The sequence below is a fragment of the Meleagris gallopavo genome, chromosome 1 (genome assembly GCF_000146605.3).
Source record: "Meleagris gallopavo isolate NT-WF06-2002-E0010 breed Aviagen turkey brand Nicholas breeding stock chromosome 1, Turkey_5.1, whole genome shotgun sequence".
Taxonomy (NCBI): Eukaryota; Metazoa; Chordata; class Aves; order Galliformes; family Phasianidae; genus Meleagris; species Meleagris gallopavo.
Window position 1 is genome coordinate 134,427,359 of NC_015011.2, and position 14,401 is coordinate 134,441,759.

General features: G+C 36.4%; 1 protein-coding gene across 1 annotated transcript in view; it reads left to right on the forward strand.

The window, feature by feature from the left end:
* The window catches only part of MYO16 (myosin XVI), a 283,366-nt gene that overhangs the window by 91,409 nt on the left and 177,556 nt on the right, over positions 1–14,401 (forward strand). The window contains 2 exon segments of the mRNA XM_010728547.3: positions 11,058–11,133; positions 12,480–12,633. Of these exon segments, the coding sequence (XP_010726849.1) occupies positions 11,058–11,133; positions 12,480–12,633 (230 nt within the window).

Consider the following 14,401-nt stretch of genomic DNA (forward strand, 5'->3'; position numbering starts at 1 on the left):
GGTAAGCTATCTAAGTGTTTTTAAAATTTCCTTTCTTATGGTAATTTTGAAAAACATTTAGCCTTAGTGGGAACTCATGATCATGTTGTATTTACGTTTCCATTTTGAATTGTTGAGAATTGTTACTTTTTTGGGAAAAAATATGGCAGAATGGGAATAACCTTAGAAAAGGCATAACTTGAGATAGCCTGTTTTAATTTAAAATATATTTCCAAGAAATCAGTTATTTTTTAGCCAAACATATTCATGTTTTCTGGGAACGACATAAATATAAACTGTGGTTTCTGGCCCTTAGAGTTTCACCCTCTTGTAACTCGTATTTGTAATAGACTTTGTTTAAAAGCTTCACTTGAAAATCTTAGTACGGTAATAAACTGTATACTCTATCAGAAGACTGTAAAAAATCTATCTGGTTTTACTTCAATGCAGTACCATTTGTGCTTGCAGCAGAAAGGTGGCCATTTTAAGGTTCCTTACAATTTCATATTTAAATGAACGATTGAGATCCATTTAGATTTAAATAATGAAGCAAATGTCTTTTAAAATGGGAAAATATAGTCACAGAGTATTCCCCAAGTCTTTTACTGTGTTTTCTGTGAAGAGTTTTGTGTATTTTTAATTTATCTTTTTTAAAAGTTAGTTTATAATCCGTTCTTTCACCTCAGTTTTACTAAGATGCATACTATCTTAAATATTGTTTTCAGTCTTTGGACTGATTTTTTTTTTCCTTCCAGCCTCCATCCAATATATTATTATTATGAGATATTGTTATTATTTTATGAGTTGTGTGGTCTGATAGTTCTTTCCATTCATGAAATAACAGCAAAATTCTTAGTTATTCAGATATGTCTTTTCATCTGGCAAACCTGCCTATGTTAATTAAATGCCATCAAACGAGCAGAACAAATTACACTTTGTGCTTGTCAGCCCCACTCATTGAGTTTCAAGGAAGGTGAATCTTTTTCTGTCTCCTGAGTCATGCCTCCCCTCGTAGGGATCGATACTACAACGGAGTCATCCTGGACTCAGAGGAATAATACAAATCAAGTTATTGATTTGTATTATCAAATAATAGACAACTAATAGTCTACTTGGGGGGTAAAATTGGCTAATTTGCTAATAATGATTAATAAGTGTTACAAATACTTTGGCACAGGAGTTATTTCTATGCTAAAATTTCTAAGACAATATTAGGCAACAGCTGCTATGAAGAGTGAAAGAATAAAAGAAGTTAAAGAGAAAAGATAAAAAGCGGGGAAAGAGAGACAGACAGACAGCAAGCTTCTCTATCTAGCACTGTCTTGGTGTCAGGGGTTTTTGATCTTTGGTAGTGGTGTGTCATCCAAGGTATGATGGTCAGATGAGGATGAACGAACATGTTTCTTACTCATAGTACAGAGTAGCCTAGACTGCTCTTTGGAATGACAGCTTCTGGCTTTGGGGATATCAGTAAGAATTTTTTAATTCTTGACTTCCAGGTCCTGCAAATTTAAATCAGCAGAGATAAGAGGAAGCAGGGAGATGCCAGCTTGTAACTTGCCTTTACAGGATGCAATAGTATCTTCTGAATTCCTGTATCAAGCTGAAAATAGTTGCTCCCATGCCAACTGTTCAGCCAGTTTTTGGCTCTGTCCAAGAGAATGCTTTTGAATGTGAAGTGGTCCTCAAAGTGTTGCTGATTGTCTCATGTTGATCTGGGATAAAGCACTCCTTACCAGTTTCAGACAATGCTCTTGAACTGATTTATGTTATAGACAACACATACATAAATTTTGTACATCGCCTTATGAAAAATGTGAGTAGTGTTATTTAATGTTGCTTTAGAGTAATATCTAGACTCATCTATAGGAGTTAAGCTCTGTCCATACAAAGTTTTGTGTTCACAAATATACAAAATGTCAAAGAAGAATGACCTCCACCCCCCGACATGGCTATTTGTAAGACCATACCAAGAACAGAGTTGGAACTAATTCACTTTACATGAAAATAAATAAATTGAATCCACTGAAATTTAAGATTTATAGTGAGAAAAATTAGTTTGCAGCTGTAAAGGAGGAAATTTATGAAGAATAAAGGCACTGGAATTTCACAGAACAAAGCTCAAGTTGTGAATTGATACACAATATATGTGGGTTAGAAAGCTTATTTCCCCAGCTTCCACAATAAACTATATGAGAATTGGTGGAGCAATGATATGTTATCCTGATTGAGCTGAGCATTTGAAAGACGTTACACCCACACTGTATAAACAAACCCTGGCTTGTACAAGCACCTTAATAACGGCAAAAGCAGTTTTATGTTGAGTGGGATTATTCTCAACTAAATTTAGCTAATTACAACTTAAACACAAATACAAAGCATTGCCTTGCCAGTATGGAGAATAACCTCTAGGTTGCAATTCAGACGGTTCTTAAGAGATGCGTTTAATGTAGGTGGGTTAAATCACTACTTGGAGGTCTGCCCCTCCCTCTGATTATAGAGGGTAGGGCAACTCACAGATGTTAGAGCTCTAACTTGAACTCTTTAAAAATATATGAAAGAAATCCATCCCAGAAAAGATGTTCAGAAGTCCAAAGAGTGAGTCAGGCACCCATGGAATGTTCTGCTTCTCCCTAGGCATCATCCTACAGAGGGACAAAGTTAGTGACTTACACTGATACTTCTGCTATTAATGTCCAAGCTTGAGTGTGTGCAGGATTTCTTTTTCTATTGCATAGTACAGGATAGCACTACTGAGTTTGAGGAATATTTGCAGTAAATGGGAGCGTATAAATAAGAGGGGGAAAGGCTGTTTACAAGGGTGGATAGTGATAGGACAAGGGGGAATGGTTTTAAACTGAGATTGGATATTAGGAGGAAGTTTTTCACATAGAGGGTGGTGACATACTGGAACAGGTTGCCCAAGGAGGTTGTGGATGCCCCATCCCTGGAGGCATTCAAGGCCAGGCTGGATGTGGCTCTGGGCAGCCTGGTCTGGTGGCTGGCAACCCTGCACGTAGCAGAGGGGTTGAAACTTGAAGATCTTTGAGGTTCTTTTCAATCCAGGCCGTTCTATGATTCTGTGATTCTGTGAAATGGCTGTTGAGTGCAAGATGAGGGAGCTGAGGCTGCTATTTGCAGGTCAGTCTATAAGATGATTAGGTTACCAATTAGTGCATTGTTAGACTACTAATTGAAATACTGCCAGCTGCAAACATTAAAAAATAATGGTAATAGTGTTAAAAAAATAGGGATATTTTTTTAGCAAGGCTCCACTAAGTTTCTAGGTCTGTTTTCATTTTCCACCCTGAAAATGTGAGGACAAAACCCATTTTTTTTTATGTTTTAATACAAGTTGAGATTCTCAGATAATACCAAAAATAGATACTATTGAGGTATTAAGGCCAGAGTTGCTCAATAGGTTAATAATAACATGGAATATAATAACCTCTTCAACACTTATGGAAATCTGTTAGTGACACAGAAAAACCTCTTCAAAATAAGATTATAAAGGCAGCACAACAAGCCTCAAGAAATTGGAATATGGCAGAATTGCTTAAGTAAATTTAGCAGTGTCTTTTGAACATACCTGTAGATGTAAATGTTAACTTCTTGTCTCATTGCCATCCAGCATGGAGAGTGCTGCTCTTTAGGCTGTTGCCTGTACACTCTGCAGTGGACCTGCCGGCACTCAGATACCACACCTGAGGCCGGCACTGACACCAACAGCAAGAGGGCAGCTTCCATCTCTCATGCTGATCCCCTCATTTGGATTTAGCACAGCAATCTCCATGTGAACAGCTAGGAATATGCACTGGGAGGGACTGCTGTCACCACTGGACACCTCCCAGGCTGCTGTCATCAGGAGTGCGCATGCTCCCCTCCCTGTGCTTGGGAGTGGGCTCTGATGCTCGCCTTGGGTATTTTGGCACAATTCCCAGGCACAAGCTGTTTCTTTGTTGTTTATCACAGAAATGTCACCTTTCAGAACAGCTATCAGAAACGTGCAAGTCAGAGCTGACTCCCCAGTAGCTTAAACATTACCTCTCCCCAAATTTCATCCTTGGGGAAAGCTGTCTGCTTATGTCTAAACTGTTGAAATGCTAAATCAAAGAAGGCAAGGGATTAAGCCAGGCAGCAGTCTGGCTCATGTTCACGTTGTTTAGAGCTAGCTTCCTCCGTAGGAGATTAGTCTTGTTTTTAGAGAGCTGCTTGGAGTGGTCCAAAGCAGTGCTGGGGACAGAGCTAACAGTTAAGCAGTATGGATTATAAGGGATACTTAAGCTTGCTCCACTGCACTCTCTTATTTAGCAAGGCAGATTTAGCCTGTGGCTTTGAGGCTTTTACAGTTTCATGATGTCAAACAAAAAAAGATAATTGTTGAGCTACAGTCTGTCTCTCCAAACGGAACTCTCGCACTAGCAAAGATTTCTCACTAAGCATAAATACATAAAATATGTTTAGAGATCTCAGATACCTAATACATTTATTAGCTTATTTTATATATCCTGTGTTGTTTTCAAAATTTGTGCATGAAATTGCCATTCTGTAAGCATATTACCCCTTCTTATTACACATTTGATTGGCTTCTTTGCTTGGATCAAATAATATCATTTTGTCTGGCTAGTTCATCTAAACATGGTATTTTGAGCTGAAGTCTGGGAGTACACATCTTGTTACTAATAATCTAATTTGCTTATTCTTACAAGGGCGTATTAGTGATTCAACTCAGCTATGAAGATTTTTCTTATGCGCTTGCTGATCTCAAAATATGAAAGAATAAAGGTGACTAGAATGTTCTTCAGTGTAGAATGGGATACCCGAGCCCATTCTGTGAAATGATACTAAATCTCATTCAAGTTTGTCCACTGCCATAGCAATTCCTTTTAATGCAGTTTCTGGACTTCTGCAAACATATTCCAAAAATGTTTTCAATGAGCAGAACCAAAGAAAAGAGGTGCCTGTTCAGTATTTCAAAAAGAATAGTATAGTCACTCAGGGAATACATATTTTCATGAACAAGCAGTTGGAAACTTTCATTTATGGTCAGAGAACCCTTTTGAGTATATTTTATCCAGACATATCTCACCCTCTTTTATCTTTTGGTTCATCTTTGGCATTCATGATGATACTCAGGTAGAGCAGCAGCATTTCCCTTCAGATCCAATTACACTCATTTTCCCCATGTAGGGAGACTTCTTTGGGATTTCTGCTTGTGACATCTTTCTTTCACTCTCAATATATTCAGAAGGTTTCAGTAAATCTTTCAAATGCTAATTATGAATGCACAACACTAAGGCAAAAGAAGCTAGATTCACACAATACCAAATGGTAAGAAAATAGATATAAATGTTTGAGCTTCATACACAGACCTGTGGCAGCTTCATTTACAAAATGGAGCTGGTTACAGGATATTGTTAAAGCTGAAATGTGCACAGGTTGCATTATATTTTTATTAAATTACTGCAAGATCACAATAATTGAAATTAAAATTAATTTTCCTGAAATACCACTGATAGGAAATTTTGCTCATATACATAGGTATGTATATATAAATACAGGAGACTGATGTGTAATAAAGAAGGCTAATAGGACTGTTCAGGTACAAACTTTGAGAAGCACCAGATTTATGATCCTCTGTAGTACTAATACAGGACTTGTATGAACATAACTTAATGCTTCTTAAATCATGAGATCACATAATGTTTTTCATATATATATATATATATACTTGTCTAATTCCCTTGAGGACTCAAAAATAGAAGAATAGGTTATAGTCTCGAAGTAATGACTGCCGAAGAAAAACAGAAGTGATCTTCATCACTTCATTAGCTGAAAACAGTACTAGGTTGTCTTTCTTTACTTGAGCTATTCCAGAGAGTTAAAAGGTGCATGTAAGCAATGTAGGTTAAGCATGCTGACTACAGAAAGGCAGTTAGTGACACTGGGAAAATCTGGTTTCATTCCAAGCTCTGTTTATGAACAGGCACTGTCTTTACAGTTTGTCCCTCCCATGTGTGGCCTTATTTGCTCAATTCCCTTCGATCTGTTCAATTCTTGTCTTTATTCCATTGATTTATTGTCCCATCTTTGGCTTCATGCCCTATTTCTAGTCTTCTTATCCCAATCCTTCTTTCCTTGAACAGCCAGTTTCTGTCCCTCCTCTCCCTGGTTCTAATCCAAGATTTCTCTTTTCTCTACTTTGACTTGTGCCAAAATTACTGCCCTTCTGTTGCACTTATCCCATTTTCCCACTTGTTTTCCACTTGCTCACAATCCCAGTCTCTCTTGTTCAGTCTCAGTGGTTTTTCCTAACAATGTCACTTTCCTCTTTCATTTTCTTTTTCTACTTAATCCATCTCTGCCTACATTCTGGCTTGTTGCCACATCCCTCTTTGTGCCTTTCACTTCATTTATTTGATGCTACTAGTTCCAAAGTCCATCACTTTATCCATGCTCTGTTATATTTTTTTTCCCTCCCTGCTGCTAGTCTCACTCCTGCAACCTACTTTTTTCTCATTTGTTCCATTTTGCTGACCGCAGGTGGCTATAGTCCTCTTTTCTCTGTTCTCAAATAGGGAAAATACTGTCCTGGTCTATATTGTGTTAAGAAAGGAGATCTGTAATGAGTGTCAGACATGATTTCATATGTCTGTAACAGTAAAATTTATCAAATTTGCAATTGCAGAGGAAATGCAAAATACTACTCCTATTTAGATATTTATTTATGAGACTTTGGCTTTATATGAGATTCAGTTTTTTAAGGTGTACTGTTTTGTAATGAGCAGCTAGTACATGGTCTTCAAAAATGAAATCACAATATCTCAAATAATTATTATCTTGCAGGTGTTGAGAGTCTCAGTCACTTGCTCTGCTTTTGTTTGTTTCAATCCCCAGTAGCTTAAGTGAATGTAGTTCCCTAATTTGCACTTTTCTTAATATCTTTGATGCTTTTTGAAGTGCCTGTTAATTAATTAAATACAATTCTCCAGTGTTTTTCTAAGTAGTTTTTTCTGTGATGACTTATCTGATTGTATTTATTCTGTCTACAGAATATGTAACCAGCCTAAAGTTACAACAATTCTGCTATAAGAGCTTAGTACTACTACTACTAATAATAGCAATAACAAACTTATTATTTTATATGTTTTACTTTATTACTTTATTGATTTATATTTTTTATTGCTTAGCTTTTTAACATCCAGATTTTCTCTGGTTAACACTTTGTCTAATACAAAGTCTTCACTCTTTACAAACGTGGGAGCTCACAAGGACTGAGTAGTATATTTTCCCACACCCTGCTCTCAAGAGTGCTTCATTTTTGATTGATTTATCTTTCTGACAGTTTAAAAAAAAAATCATAAAAAATCACAGGCAGCAATTCTAGCAGAGTGCCTAGTAAAAAATGACATGGTGTGGCTAATACCCACTTTTTAAGCTCAGTCAAGTAAAGTTTAACCTTTTGAGCAACAGGTTCTTACGAGTACAGATGTAGTCCATCTTACTCAGTGATGAAGACTACTCTTGATAATGGTGTAACCACTAGTATTTCTTGAGTTCTGCCTAGTGTTTTGTTGTGTTTAATGAATAAATATCTTAGATTAAAGAAAAATAATTCTTGGGGATTTATTTTTTTCCCCACAAGAGATTTATGGTCCAAAATAAAGCTGTTTTTGGTCAAAGATCATTGAAACCCCATGCCAACATCATGAAGATTTAGACTAAGTATTAGGAAGAAATTTTTTACTCTAAGAATGGTGAGACGCTGGAACAGGTTGCTCAGAGGTTGTGGATGCCTCCTCTCCTTAGCATGTCTTGCTTCCTGAGATTTTTCTTCTCCTGTGGCACCATTTGGTATTTCCATTTGCTGAAATACACGAGGCTCCTATCAGCTCATTTCTCCAGACCACTGAGATCCCTCTGAATGACAGCATAGACCCACTGTGTATCATCCTCCACTCCTCCCATGGAATCATAGAAACATCACCAAGATTGGAAAAGACCTCTAAGATCATCCAGTCCAACCATCCACCTATTGCCAATATTTCCCATTAAACCATATCTCTCACTACAACATCTAAATGTTTCTTGAACACGTCCACGGGCTGTGACTCTACCACCTCCCTGAGCAGCCAGTTCCTGACCACTCTCTTGGAGAAGAAGTATTTCCTAACATTCAATCTAATTGCACCTGGCACAGCTAGAGGCCATTCCCTCTAGTCCTATTGCTAGTTACGTGGGAAAAGAAGCCAACTCCCATCTCACTACAACGTCCCTTTAGGTAGTTATAGAGAGCAATAAGGTCACCCCTGAGCCTCCTCTTCTCAGCCTCTCCCCATGAAGTTTGTGCTCCAGACCCCTCATGAGCTTCATTGTCCTTCTCTGAGCATGTTCCAGGGCCTTGATGTCTTTCTTGTAGTGAAGGGCCCAAAAGTGAACACAGTACTTGAAATGCAGTCTTATCAGTACTGAGTACAGAGGGATGATCACTTCCCTGCTCTTGCTGGCAGCACTAATTCTGATACAAGCCATGATGCCATTGTTCTTCTTGGCCACCTGGACACACTGCAGGCTCATGTTCACCCAAGTGTCAAACAGTTCCCCCAGGTCCGTTCCCAGGTCCCTAAGCAGTCTTCCAGCCACTCTGCCGTAAGCTTGTAGCATTTTGTGTTAACAACAAACTTGCTGACTGTTTACTCTGCCCCATCATGCAGTTTTATAAAGAAGAGTGCTCAGAGCTAAGTTCTAAGAAGGGGAGCATAGAGTGGAAGAAGTCTCCTGGAATCCTGTCAAAAGACACTGAATAATTAGTGGCATAAAAGGAGAATCAAGTGACATTTTTAAAATAAGATATTTTAAATAATTTCCATTACTTGTACTTCTCTTTGCACAGTGAAACATCCCTTATTCATTTTTTAAATCTTTGCATGGAGGAATTCAGTGACACATCTTTGCTTCATATGCACTTCCACGTCAGATGCCATTTTGTCAGATTGCCTCTCTACTGCCATCTGTTGCATAGCAGCAAAATGTAATGGAATATTGGTGAGAAGGTTCAGCCTCTACTGCCATACCACCAGCATCCTCCTCTGGGTTATGGACCAATGTAATAAAATAGGAGGCATTACTTTTGGTTCAGCCCTCACATATAAATCATCAAAGCCAATGCTGAAAAATAAGAAACGAAGGCTGTATCTAATTTTTTTTCTTATTGTCTGTAATTTTTCTTATCTTAGTCATATCTAATTCATTTTTATCTCTTCAATTCAATAGAAGTACTTTCATACAGTGATAACTTGCTGTGATTGTTATGTAAATATTTCTGTTGTTAGCACAATTCTGAAGATGTGACAGTTGGATTTTAAAATACTTTTTCTAAAACATAAAGGGATGAAGTTAAAACTAACCCAGACAGTTCTGCTTATCCAAAAGCAGGTATCTGAAATTAGCAGTGACCTGAATCAATGATTTCCAGCTGGAGTTATTTCATTAACAGCAGGAAGCATTGACCTTGTACCATGGAATGGTCTTCTTGTAGCATAAAGCCAAACATTTGGTAACTCAAAAAACTATTTATTGTTAGTAAGATGCAAGTACATGAAAAAACATTATTTTGATACAGCTACCACTTTTTCATAATGGCTGTTAATGAGATTATGAAACTGTCACCGATTTACTTAGCTCAGTGACTAAGCATGTTCCATTTTTTTCATGGGAAAAAACACAGAAATATATGTGTTGAGAGTTCTTTGTTGAAAGCAGGGCTAATTGGATTTGGAAATAAAGCTTCCTCCCTGCTTCCTCAGTTTGCTGAATTTTCTGCTGCTACTGACAGAATAGGAAACCAACATTAGAAAACTGAGAAGAGCAAGACTTTTTTTTTTTTTTTAAAATTTAATAGAAATTTACAAAAGTGTTTTGCTTGATTTTCTGTGATGAGAGGTTAGAGGGTTTTTATCTTTGTGTTTAGTTGATTCTTCCTTATCATGTTCCTCCCAAGTAGATTGTCTGCTATATATTGAATCCGCATTGAATTTTACTGTTTATATTGCAATGATTTCCATCCTTTTAATCCTTTATTTATTTGTTTGTTTGTTTTGCTGCCTGTTTTTATGCCAAATGGCTAGCTTTTCCCTTTGAATCCAGGTCTCAGGTTTATTTTTTATTATTATTATTATTATTTTAAACTCATTTATTCTGCTGTAGAGCATGCTTTCTCTCCTGCACAGCTTACTTTCCTCCGTAGCACACCCTGGCCAGCGCTGGTGATTATATTTGCATTATAAATTCCATTTGCCTAGCATCTATCTGGAAGTGCAAATAGTTTTCCAACATAGCTGAGCTCTATCTTTGCATTCAAAATGTGTTTTTTCCTTTTCCTGTGTAGTTTCTAAAGAAACTACTTCTTTCTTATTCCTTTCTCTCCAACCAATTCAATGTAGACATTACGATCATCTTGCATGGATAAATGTACACTGAGACTTTGGTGCAATGATAGGAAAGCTTGCTGAAAACAATTGCCTGCAGCATTCTTGCAGGATTTGAAAAATATGTTTTAGACCTTTTTATTCTATAATACTCTACACTACCATACTGTACTATAATTGCTACCATTTCTAATAGATTAAATAGGCTTGGTAAATGTAAGATAAATATGCCAATTTTCACTGCTAACAAAGAAGAGATTTACTTCCAGGGTAGATGTGACTCATATCTGTTTGTCAGTGATGGCACGTGGTGAACTAGATGTAAAGATATACAATTTCAATCTTGACAGGTGATGATGGAGGTTTAGTTTCTTTTCCTTGCTGATGAGGATTTCTTTACACGTTCAAGGATGGAGGAAGTCTCTGGGGTTGGACTTATGCTGAGGATACAATGAAATTGAATGAGAGCTACATTTTACTCTGCCTGTTGTGATTTATACAAATCTGTAAATTAGCTGCAGAAAGTGGAATTTTGAAGCTGTTGCCTTTGGTTTATTCAGTGATTTCAGCAAGGACCAAATTCACTGAATGAGAAATGTGCTACTTCTGCCCTACTTCAGCTGTTTCATTTTCTGTTTTTACCCATTTTAGACTAGCCTTGTGAAGCTGCTTTTGACACACTGGGCAAATCCCAATCTTCTTAACTGCAATAATGAGAAACCTTCAGGTAGGTGAAAATCTATGCAAGTTATTTGTATATTAGTTACTGTGATACTTCTTTCCTTCTTGCTGGCTTGTTATACACAGACATGCGCACATAAATATGGACACGCACACATACATGCATGTGTATGTATGCATGTACTTTATATAGTGTGTATACATACATTACATACATACATGCATATATATGTTTTCTGTATACTGCTGAGAATTGCTTGTCATGGTCATGTCAACAATTTCATATCCTATGATGACATTTTCTTTCACATGTTGCATTCTTTGATCATCATTTCTGATTCTTCCTTTTAAGTTCTTCAGTGCCTTGTGATAGCTGCACCTACACTTGATGTAATCTTGGTGACTTACTGAATTCCTTTCTGTTTCTCAGTTGATAATGGTAGATTCATTATGAACTAGAATCCCTGTTGCTGCTGACCAAACACAATTTCACTGTCCAGCTTTCAAATGTAATACCTATTGCTTCCCCCAGAATAAGTCACTTTCTTTGACCAAATAGCAACAAGATCTGAAGTACTGACTAAAGGAAATAAAATTATAGACTAGTGTAAGTTGGAGGGGACTTCAGAACTAACCCAATCAACAATGCGGAACTAATGTCAATAATGCTAGGTAGGAGTGCTGAAGAGAAGTCTTCTAAGTCTGGAATAAAATTGAGGATGGAACCTAGTAATGTAGAAAACTGTATTACCTTTCTATCAGATTAGTAGGAGAAACTTCCTTTGCATAATAAAACAGGTTAAGTTATGCTTCTAATGATGTAATATCTACAGGTGTACTGCTAGAGGACTTAAAAAAAACTTGATCTCATGAAAATTGTTTGCATTTAGATACATGACAGTTTTTATTAAATACTAAGGACTAAACTGAGATCACCTAATAATACAGCTGGCTAAACATATTTAGTATGCATTAGATACAACTGAGTTAACTGTATTTCTGGTCTGCAATCAAGTCTCATTTCAGTGCTTCTCTACATAAATCTTATTTGTAGAAATAGATTTGAAAAGAATTTGAGTGCATTTTCATTGAAGTGCACAGGTGAAAGAGTTTTGTTGTTTCTCCTGATGTCCTTTGAGTTGTTAAATAAATATTTCAGTTCACTACACAAATGGATTTTGAGGTTTTGCACATAACAGCTTAATTTTGTACTGAATTCATTATGTATTTCAAGTATTACTTTATGATCAGTATCTGAGCAATCCTTTTCATTTTAACAAAATGCTTATCTAGCCAGCTTAATCTTAATTTGATCTGGAGAGTTGAATTGAAAGGAGCTTTTCTGTACTGTTTTTTCTTTTTGTCTGATATCTTGATGTTCCAATGTCTTAGATATTGCAGCTTCTGAGTTTATTGAGGAAATGCTTCTGAAGGCTGAAATTGTTTGGGAGGAAAAAATGAAAGACCCTTTATCCGTTCCTACTTTATCTCAAGAAGAGCCTTATGAAGAGATCATCCATGATCTGCCCACGCTTTCCAATAAACTGTAAGTGTTTCTGTTAAGAGTGATGCATCCTGTCTGTGTCATTGGAGATAAAGCTGACTGGACGTGGCCTTGGTCATCCTGTTACATGTGGCCCTGATTGAACAGGGTTGTTGGACAAGATCACCTCTATAGAGGTCTCTGCCAACCTCAGCCATTCTGTAATTCTGTGTGATTTGATGGATCAAGTGTTTCATTTTGGAAATTTACCAAATCTTTTATATTCTCCCTTTTTCCCATTTTTCCCTTTTTTCCCCCTTTTTTCCTATTTTTTTCCCCTTTACTCCTTTCCCTTTCTTCTTGTCAACCTTAATTCTAAAAATCTAAATTCAGCCTTAATTCTATGAGTAGTAAAATGCACTGTTATAATTGCCAGTAAAATCATCTGTCATTAGCTTTAGCAGAATTATTAGTTTAACACTATAGATCCAACAAACCTTTTATTAAGATGAGAATAGTGTAGTAAAGCTACCAATACCTATGAATGCAGCAGGGAAAAGACCTGAAAGTAAAAATCACAGGTAAAATGATATGGCCCCAGATAGCTATAGGTTTGTAGTTAGATTTATACTGCTTAAAATTCAAGTGTAATTAAGTAGAATTTCACAATACATTGAATCAAAGAGTCAATTTATATCTTAAATTTTAAATTTTGAACTTTTTATATTTTCTTGTAAATCTTGAGAAAAGATTGCCATGCATAAGTAAAAAAGAGCTGTAAAAGAGATGCAAAATAGTGCATGGTAGTTTTATGGTAGAGCATGTTGTCAGTTTCTCAAACTCTACTTTCCATATACATGTAATCCATTTGAGTTTTAAAAGGTACGGACAATTTCTTTATACGCAACACAGTTACCATATAGTTGCTGCGTAGTTGAAGCATTCTAGTAACATAAGGCTGTAAAATACTGTGTAACTTTTTTTTTTGGACCAACCACAGGATATTGGGAAAAAATAAATAAACTTCTCAAACTATATACAGACAGACAGAGAAGATATATTTATTTTCATTTTTATCAGTTATAATTTGTAGTCTTGCAGAACATATTTGGAACACAAATGAAATCTGATAGGAGTAAGCAATTGTTATAAAATGAAGTATGAATTTTGAGTTAAAAAACAAAGGCTTGAGATTCTCAAACATAATGAAAAACTGTATTTTTAATTATTGATAGAAGTACTAATATCAGAAGTAGAAAGTACATAGCTTACTTCTGTAACACTGCAATGTGTTGTCTAGCAAACCAATTTTTTTTTACAGGTTTTAGAGGCTTTCATCACTTTTTCATTATTCTTATGTATTGGATAATGTGTCATCCATTTTTCTTTTCCAATGTTTTATATTCTAGAAGTTTTTGCTAGATTTTGTACTGGACACTGTTCTTTAATGCTAAAACACATTAACTTTTAAAATGTGTGGTTTGACCATGATGGAAGCAGTCTAAGTATCTTCCTTCTGCACACTTTCATTCCCAAAATACAAAAACTGTTTTTTGAGGACTTTCTAAATGGTTACTCTTCACATGACAGTTATATAGAACTGCCATGGGTGATGAACTTCACTGGAAGTTTTGGGAAAGCAAAGAACATAGAGTGGAAAAATAATGGAGATGGATTTATTTATGAAAGTGGGCAGATTAACTGCCGTTGCATTTCTTGGCAGCTTTGTCCCAGTATGTGACTGCGGTGAATTTGGTGGTGCTTACATAGCCTACATTGGAATTCAGTAATAGGTCAAACCAAAGATCTCTTTAGTCCCGTGCGCTGCCTT